Source organism: Ruditapes philippinarum, unplaced genomic scaffold (assembly GCF_026571515.1).
Source record: "Ruditapes philippinarum isolate M1 unplaced genomic scaffold, ASM2657151v2 ctg3210_1_1_1_1, whole genome shotgun sequence".
Lineage (NCBI taxonomy): Eukaryota > Metazoa > Mollusca > Bivalvia > Venerida > Veneridae > Ruditapes > Ruditapes philippinarum.
Genome location: NW_026852736.1, coordinates 36,879 through 47,118, shown reverse-complemented (window position 1 = coordinate 47,118; position 10,240 = coordinate 36,879). Strand labels below are relative to the sequence as shown.

Genomic DNA, 10,240 nt, shown 5'->3' with positions numbered 1-10,240 from the left:
ATTCAACTCAAATTTGACATATAGTTACATCTTAGGAATAAGGAGTTCAAGTATGAATTTGGTCGTGGTTCATTGTATATGTTCACTAAGATCACCGAAACGTACCGTATTGCAACTCGTGAGCATTTTTATAGTTTTATAAAGCCTTTTCCTTTTTGCCTTATTTCCATTTTTGTCTACTGTATTTGATTTTTAGTTATTTATCTTTTTAAAAGGCATATTTATGATATACGAGGGACATATTTATACCCCCGCACAACAAAGTTGTAAGGGGGGTATACTGGAATCAGCTTGTCCGTCCGGCTGTCCGGCCGTCCGGACGGCCGGGCGTCGGTTTTTTCTTGTCCGCCCAATAACTTAAGATTCCTTTGACCCTTAGTCTTCATATTTGACATGGGGGTTAGTCATGATTAGTAAATGACCCCTATTGATTTTGAGGTTACTAGGTCAAAGGTCAAGGTCACAGGGGCCTTGACTTCAAAACGCTTGTCCGCCCAATAACTTAAGATTCCTTTGACCTACAGTCGTCATATTTGGCATGGAGGTTAGTCATGATTAAAAGATGACCCCTATTGATTTTGAGGTCACCAGGTCAAAGGTCAAGGTCACAGGGGCCTTGACTTCAAAAAGCTTGTCCGCCCAATAACTTAAGATTCCTTTGACCCACAGTCTTTATATTTGGCATGGAGGTTAGTCATGATTAGTAGATGACCCCTATTGACTTTGAGGTCACCAGGTCAAAGGTCAAGGTCACAGGGGCCTTGACTTCAAAAAGCTTGTCCGCCCAATAACTTAAGATTCCTTTGACCCACAGTCTTCATATTTGGCATGGAGGTTAGTCATGATTAGTAGATGACCCTATTGATTTTGAGGTCACCAGGTCAAAGGTCAAGGTCACAGGGGCCTTGACTTCAAAAAGCTTGTCCGCCCAATAACTTAAGATTCCTTTGACCCACAGTCTTTATATTTGGCATGGAGGTTAGTCATGATTAGTAGATGACCCCTATTGACTTTGAGGTCACCAGGTCAAAGGTCAAGGTCACAGGGGCCTTGAATTCAAAAAGCTTGTCCGCCCTATAACTTAAGATTCCTTTGACCCACAGTCTTCATATTTGGCATGGAGGCTAGTCATGATAAGTGGATGATCCCTATTGACTTTGAGGTCACCAGGTCAAAGGTCAAGGTCACAGGGGCCTTGACTTCAAAAAGCTTGTCCGCCCAATAACTTAAGATTCCTTTGACCCACAGTCTTCATATTTGGCATGGAGGTTAGTCATGATTAGTAGATGACCCCTATTGACTTTGAGGTCACCAGGTCAAAGGTCAAGGTCACATGGGCCTTGACTTCAAAAAGCTTGTCCGCCCAATAACTTAAGATTCCTTTGACCAACAGTCTTCATATTTGGAATGGAGGTTAGTCATGATTAGTAGATGACCCCTATTGATTTTGAGGTCACCAGGTCAAAGGTCAAGGGCACAGGGACTTTGACTTCAAAAAGTTTGTCTGCCCAATAACTTTAGATTCCTTTGATCCACAGTCTTCATATTTGGCATGGATGTTGATCATGATTAGTAGATGACCCCTTTGATTTTGATGTCACTGGATCAAAAGTCAAGGTCATAGGGACTTTGACTTCAAAAAGTTTGTCCACCCATTAACTTACGATTCCTTTGACCCACAGTCTTCATATTTGGCATGGATGTTGATCATGACTATAAGGTGACCCCTATTTATTTTGAGGTCACTGGGTCAAAGGTCAAGGTCACAGGGACCTTGACAAAAAAAGCTTTTTCTTCTCAATTGCTAAAGAATGTCCTGTCCGCAATGTATTGATTTTGACATTTTCACATTTTAAGCATGTAGAATACATAACTTAGCAATGCACTGGCTTAGTAACCTCAGATTTGGCAGGGAGGTTGTCCTTGAGCTCTAAATGGCCACTGTTGATTGTGACAAAGTGGTATGCGGGGGAATTCACGCCATGATAGTGGCAGTTCTAGTTTTATTAGTGGTAACGGCAGAGCGTTTTAATAGATAAGTCATACCTGTAAAAAAGATCATTTCTCAGTCCTTCCAAATATTCGCCATGGATCTCTACATAGTTTTCTAGCCTCAGAATCCATAAAAAAACATTATTTTTAACTGTTCTATTGGTATACTGTTTATAAATTGGAAGAGAGCGCTTCGGGTTTCGAATCGACAGACGCGAAGGCATGATTCGATGTATGGATTTAACCAAAGGTCACAAGGGGAGGGGCCAGGACTATTAGACTAGCAAAACCTCAATTCTCTACTCCAGACGTGTGAATAATCTTGTACCAAAGCTGACTGGTGCGCAGGTGAATTAACATGGAGTAATTTTTATACTACCCTTAGGGTTTCTTTTGTAAATGTAGTGATTAACTACAGCAGTGAAAACGTGGTCATGATAAAATGTTCTAGTGACATTACCTCTCTCAGGCACAGTGAAAAGGGACACTTTTCCATCACTCAAAAAATAGAGCATACATAGCTTTTTAACGCTACTGCTACGTCGAGCAACAACTGGCGATCGCTGTTTTTAGCTACCCACATTTTGTTACTGAGTTTATTGTCGGGCTCGAAATAAAGCCACGTGCCATCCCCTGTGACAATTTCTCTTAGGTCTCGATCTTTGAACTTTGTCAGTAAGGCCAAGGCTTTTTTATCCATATGATTGGGTACATGTCCGAGGTCCGTACTCTCAGTGCCTGAAAGGGCGGATGGTTCCTTTTTAAGCACACACACACGCGCGCGCACACACACACGCGCACGCACATATGCACACACACACGCACGAACGCGCGCGCACACAAACACACTGTTTTATTTTAATATCTGATACAAAAATCGTCTAATGATACACAGAACAGAGGACTTTTGTATGCGCTCTTTATATCTGTTAAAATATTAAATTACGTTTTATGTCTGTTTTATCATCTTTTATGTGATACCACAAGATTTCACCTATCCCATTACAATATTTATGATCATGATCATAACATTTCACGTAGCGTTTTCGAGAAAGGAAGAAATTTACATGCATTTTAAAATCGAAACTACCTTGAAATTGTTACATACAGAATATTCAAGCACTGTGTCGCTTTAAGATAATTAATAAGTCTGTATTACTTAAAGCAAAGTAAGCATTTTGTCAATTGTTTACTTATTGTGGTGAAAAACGGTCAAATGAATAATGAATTTAAAGGTAATGTATCTATTTATTAATATTTTTCTTAATAATTTATAATAATAATTATTTTAAATTAGTTTTTGAAGGGGAATAATTTGTAATTTATTTATATAATTAAATATTTATTGTATTAAAGCATGTTATAATTACACATCACATTGATATGCGATTTTATAGAAACAAAAGTATTTATTGTAACCATCCAGATATAAATAAATGTACTATAAAGTGGAAAATCAATGTATATAGAAATGAAAAATAAAGAAAAAAATGGATGAAAATTTGACAAAAAAAGAAAACAGTTTATGTTGAGGGTATGATAAAGTATGTTTAATCTTTAATAAGAAGGAATATATTTGCCATATAAATGATGTAATTAAGTCGAGTGTTGGTGTAAACATTATTGATTATTGTAAGTTATGCAAATTAATAGATACGAGGGTTGTCCCAAAAGTCTGTGACAAATTTTATAGACGGTTCATTCCAAACGCTAATGGATAATAATTCACAAATATAACCGTTATGTTTATTATTTAACATTTCAACAAATCATTAATTTTACAAACTATTTACTCTAGTTACTTAGTAATTTTCAGTATTAACGACATTGGTTTGAGTTGACGCGCATGTCAAATAATTTGCATTTTGTTATGAATAGGCTAACTAATTACATATATTTCAAATCTCTGATGATGTGTCTGCACAATGTCACGTTGACTTCCTCTGCTACTATGTTAACATCATCTCAGAAAGTTTTAGTCAATTAACTTAAGAAAATATCTCATAGCAAATACGAAAGTTAAAATGTTACGATTTTCAACAAATATACAAAATATAACAGTTTAGCAACATATCCTCAGCATTTGTGTGCAAAAGGCATGATCGGAACGGAGTTCAGTGCTACAAAAAGCGAAAATAAAGAAAACGTTAATATGTGTCCGAAAATATCTAGATGTTGACGCTGTACGATCAACTATTTCTGTTTGTTCTTTAAACAACGTATTGGCTTGACTATACACCATTAACAATTCTTAGTTGATAGCGATTTAACCCTTAGAATACGTCAACAAATAAAACATTTATTTAATAAGTACTATCAGATTATCGATCATAATGCACGAAATATTTGGATAAAAAATGAACATTTTAACGTACAGTCATAAAATAGGCTTTCGGATATGTGCTTTATGAATTAGACAGGGTAGTTAATTTCTATATTGGTTACGTGCTATTTATTGATATGCGGTTTATAGGGTTTAGACCGAGTACACTTATAAGTAGAATAGCTATATGATGACGATTATCTTATTGATATATAAGTACTCATAAGAATACGAAGTAATAGCAAGACTTGTGAATACTAAAACGTAAAGATGTGTTTATTATTTGTATTCTTCACATCGAGGCATTACTATTTTCCTATCGTTTAGCTTTTAATTAGTAAAACACAAAGTATGAAATTGTAATTATTTCTTAAAACGATCGATAAATTAACAACAGTGAAAATGTTTACCAAGATTTTGAATTACTAGATTACTTATTTTAAAACAGATATAAATTAAATGTATGAGAAAGAAATTGTGAAAACTCATTTTTGTTATCTGAAATAACAGAAAAGCTGGAGACAAAGTGATCCCTCGGAATCATTAATCACAACACAATTACAAGAGAATTGCAGACTCGGTTTGATTGAGTCTGTACATGAGCGGTACTCAATTCTCAACACTAAATAGTGATGGCATCAATGAGTTTTAGATAATTGATATATAAAAAACAAGTTGTGACCGTTTAAGTTATCTCAATAACTGTAAATATATGCAGTGAATGTACATTTGTTCATCTTGTAACACGTTTGATCTTAAAATTTATTAAATAAACCTGTTTTAAATCTACTTTTTATATCAAAGACACTACTATCAAAGACACTAGAAAATGAGATAATATAAACACATTTCTATCATTGCAACCATCAAATTTAAATCTTATCTAAGACTCTGTTCTCATCTCCACATAACTTTAAATACATTGACTATCATTCTGTTGGTTACCGTTGGTGAATTGAAAATTAACCATCTATTAATGTTAGACATATATTGATTCACACATAACCATGTTTAATGCTCAGCTTATAAGTAAGTTAGTAAGTAAGTAAGTAAGTACGTAACGACTTTATTTAATGAGGCAACACAGTTGGGCAAGCCCAGTCTTCATTGTGGGCCTCAGGTAAAAAGGTAAATCAGATCTATCTGACAATTGATGCATGAAAGTAACTTGTGGCGGTATTGAGTACCTCGCGCATAGCTTGATTACTGCGTCGCAATACTGTTAACAATACCTCAAAAATAACCAAAAACGGCATATCGTTAAAATCATTGCTATCCGCGTCACTACCAGAACCTCGCTTTTATGATCGTATAACATATAAGAACTTCATTGGCTTCCAGTGCAATACAGACAATAAAAAAATCAACGCACACCTTCAAAGCTTTAAACGGTTAGCACCAGAATATATGAATGTCACGTGTTAACAATTCACGAAGTAATCTGCAATCTCAAAATACAGCACTAAGTGTTAGTTGTAGCAGATTTTTAAAACTGTTTTTCCTTTTAACTTTTACTACATTGAAAACAACAACAATCACCTTTAAATCCAGATTTAATTTTCACTTTTACATTCAACTTCACTTTTAAATCACGTTTTATCGAAACTTTTAGAACACTCACTACATAACAAATATGGTAATTCACTTTTATAGTGTTTTATCCCGCCAATTTAAAGAGACATGAATGTCATTAAAAATAGGTAAATATCATGTCTATGGAGTAATTCATAAGTGAAATAATTTCCCGCAAAATACAAACAGACATAATTCTCATGATTAGCAGTAATACGAACTTGGAGTAAGTTACATAATTACATAATAATTACATAATGCATGATCGTTGAAAAGCAAACCTATGCAACTTAAATTTCCATGTAACTTTTAAGATGTATTTATAATACAAAACCGTGCAATTCGCGACACTCCCGCCAACAAAAATTAAGGAATGATATCTTTCACTAAAAAAGTTCATATTAATATTGCTCTTTAAATATTAAAAGCAAGAATTGAAACAATTTTCTTCTTAGAAAATTAAATTCATACTTGCGCGTATAGATTTAAACAAATAGGCATAATGGCAAACATATTATTAAACATTATGAACGAAACAAATTCCTGTTTTCTTAAACAAATATTTCAATTTATATACATTTACAATATCTGTTTCAAAGCCATGTATGTATCAACATTTTAATACATATAAATAGTTCAATTTGTTTCAATTGAATTTCTGATATGAATGTCTTCCCTTGTTCTTTGAAATCTGTTGAACTAAAAGTCAGTTGCTCAGTGCATTATGATAATTATTCATTGAAGTGTATAGCAATGGTAATCATCTTCATATTTAACACGACAAAACACAGGTTCTTCACCTCTATATGTAGTACAGCGATGACCTGTCCTAGACCAATTTTACTTCTGTGCGCAACGTGTGTCTCTATTTTATTGTCACATCCGTGTTATTTGTGCCTTGTGGCGGCTGTAAAAAGTATCTCCGTACATTTAATCAATGATGTTATACTTTTCGATCCTTGAAGATCGTTCAGCACGACATAATTTTTGTGTATAAATGTTATGTGTTGCTTATAGTTTCTTCCATTTGGCATTTTTCAACTTGGGTGTTTCCAGTATTCCTACTTTAATACTGTATAATCACCCTTAGGATATGTTGCCTGCGTTTTTAATTTGTCTTTTGACGTCTTGTCTGTAATACACAGGTTTCATAACCTCAGACTCCCCTTTCAAATTTCCATTTTATTTAGTTCCGCCGATTGTTTTCTCGTTTAGGACACAAACGAATTATTTTACTTCGGGACCAGTCGCTGCTTTTCATGGAATGACATTACTGTGTCACATCGAAGGTTACATGATAAACGAGATGTGTGAAGTTGGCGGCCCAGCGGCCTGGCGGCCTGGCGGCGTGAAGTTGGCGGCCCAGCGGCCTGGCGGCGTGAAGTTGGCGGCCTAGCGGCCTGGCGGCCTGGCGGCGTGAAGTTGGCGGCCCAGCGGCCTGGCGGCCAAAAAAATTAATGTTAAAATTAAAAAAGAAATGTTATTTTAACAATAAAACGGCATTTGATGAAGTTTTAAAGATAATTATTGTTATTTAAAGGATATATAAAAAGAAAAAAATCACTTTCAGAGAATTTTTTTTTATTTTGTCATTTTTGTGAAGTTGGCGGCCCAGCGGCCTGGCGGCCGAAAATCTCAATGTGGTAGGAATGTTATTTTAACAATAAACGGCATTTAATGAAGTTTGAAAAGATAAACATTGTTATTCAAAGGATATATAAAACGAAAAAATCACTTTCAGAGAATTTTTTTATTTTGTCATTTTTGTGAAGTTGGCGGCCCAGCGGCCTGGCGGCCAAAAAAATTAATGTTACAGAAATATTATTTTAACAATAAAACGGCATTTAATGAAGTTTTAAAGATAATTATTGTTATTTAAAGGATATATAAAGAGTAAAAATCACTTTCAGAGAATTTTTTTATTTTGTCATTTTTGTGAAGTTGGCGGCCCAGCGGCCTGGCGGCCTGGCAGCCAAAAATTTAAGTGTGCTGGAAATGTTAATTTTACAATAAAACGGCATTTAGTGAAGTTTTAAAGATAAATATTGTTATTTAAAGGATATATAAAGAGTAAAAATCACTTTCAGAGAATTTTTTTATTTTGTCATTTTTGTGAAGTTGGCGGCCCAGCGGCCTGGCAGCCAAAAATTTTAGTGTGCTGGAAATGTTAATTTTACAATAAAACGGCATTTAGTGAAGTTTTAAAGATAAATATTGTTATTTAAAGGATATATAAAAAGAAAAAATCACTTTCAGAGATTTTTTTTTATTTTGTCATTTTTGTGAAGTTGGCGGCCCAGCGGCCTGGCGGCCTGGCAGCCAAAAATTTTAGTGTGCTGGAAATGTTATTTTAACAATAAAACGGCATTTAATGAAGTTTTAAAGATAATAATTGTTATTTAAAGGATATATAAAAAGAATAAATCACTTTCAGAGATTTTTTTTTATTTTGTCATTTTTGTGAAGTTGGCGGCCCAGCGGCCTGGCAGCCAAAAATTTTAGTGTGATGGAAATGTTAATTTTACAATAAAACGGCATTTAGTGAAGTTTTAAAGATAATTATTGTTATTTAAATGATATATAAAAAGAAAAATCACTTTCAGATAATTTTTTTATTTTGTCATTTTTGTGAAGTTGGCGGCCTGGCGGCCAAAAAAAATTAATGTTACAGAAATATTATTTTAACAATAAAACGGCATTTACTGAAGTTTTAAAGATAATTATTGTTATTTAAAGGATATATAAAAAGAAAAAATCACTTTCAGAGAATTTTTTTATTTTGTCATTTTTGTGAAGTTGGCGGCCCAGCGGCCTGGCGGCCTGGCGGCCAAAAAAATTAATGTTATAGAAATGTTATTTCAACAATAAAACGGCATTTAATGAAGTTTTAAAGATTATTGTTGTTACTTAAAGGATACATATAAAGAAAAAATCACTTTCAGAGAAAGTTTTTATTTTGTCATTTTTTTTTCTTTATTTTATAATTTTTGTGAAGTTGGTGACCTTGTAAACTTTTACAGTTATTGAAATGTTTTTAATAATATCGATCAGCCGAACAGAAGCACATAAGAATGACAGACTTGAACGCAGGCTTATAATATATGGTGTACAATTTCTGTAACAAATATGAATGGTCCTTTATGAAGTTTTAAAATAATTTGTTTCGGGTCCACCTCGCAGCCCAGCAGCCTGAAGTTGGCAGCCTTGCAGCCTGTCAGCTTAGCAGCCTAAAAAAATTAAGAATAGTACAATCATGAAAACCGTCGGAAATACATTAGTAGCACTTCTTTAGATCATTCCACGCCTTTTTCAATATCGTGATCTTTATTTTTTAAGATGTTGAACTTTATCGTAACATTTTTTTTTCATTCTGACGCTTCGAAATTTGTGAAGTTAGCAGCCTAGCAGGATAGTACAAACATGAAAACCGTCGGAAATGAGTCAAATACTTAGACTATTCCACGTTTTTGAATATTGAACTTTTATTTATTTATTTTTTTTTGACACTTCGAAATTTGTGAAGCTAGCAGCCTAGCAGCCTAAGGAAAACTAAGGATAATAAAAACAAGAAAACCGTCGGAAATGACTCGGTAGCACATACTTAGACCATTCCACCATTTCAGTATCGCGATCTTTATTTTTTTAAATATTGAACTTTATTTTATTTTTCATTTTGACGCTTCGAAATTTGCGGGATTAAACATGTTTTCGAATAAAGTAGGATGTAGTCTTAGTCTTAGAACATTTTCTCGGCTAATAATGTCGCTGTCTCTGGACAATAAGTGACGTCATGTGAGTTATTTATGATATGCAAGTTTGTATGTATATGTTTATAATGAAGTTGAAAGTGTTCAACGCATATTTATTTAAGGTCTGTAAAGATAAAAATGTGTTGAAATGTAAAGAGATATACAATGCATATGTTTAAACGAACACATTAATGAACATAAAGATTATCTGAACTTAAGAAGAATACCCATTTGATCAATAGTTGCCACATCCTGACCTATTATACGACACATCAAATATGTATGCCTCTACAATTGTTATGCTGATAATTTCACATCATATTATATATTATTTTCATTTTCCTCGATAAATTGTACTCACGTAAGTGCGTTACGCAAACTACGCACCGGGTCAGGCTCTTGTGATTTCAGCAAAAAAAAGAAAGAAAGAAAAAACAAAACAAAAAACAACGCAATTGCATCGCCTATTTATTAAATACATGTTGTTTCCATGGATCTATTAAAGATGTTTAAAAGGTTATTGCTTCATATATGAATATGTGATTCCTTCACTTTGACTTCAGTTTATAGACTTATTCGTCACACCATTTTCCGGTATGTTACG

At 33.9% G+C, this 10,240-nt stretch overlaps 1 protein-coding gene across 1 annotated transcript in view; it reads left to right on the top strand.

Moving 5' to 3' along the window:
* Positions 1-3,023: 3,023 nt before the first annotated feature.
* The window catches only part of LOC132722740 (uncharacterized), a 31,944-nt gene continuing 24,727 nt past the window's right edge, over positions 3,024-10,240 (top strand). The window contains exon 1 of the mRNA XM_060707285.1: positions 3,024-3,227. Within this exon, the coding sequence (XP_060563268.1) occupies positions 3,216-3,227 (12 nt within the window). The 5' untranslated portion in view covers positions 3,024-3,215. The remainder of the gene's footprint in view (positions 3,228-10,240) is intronic.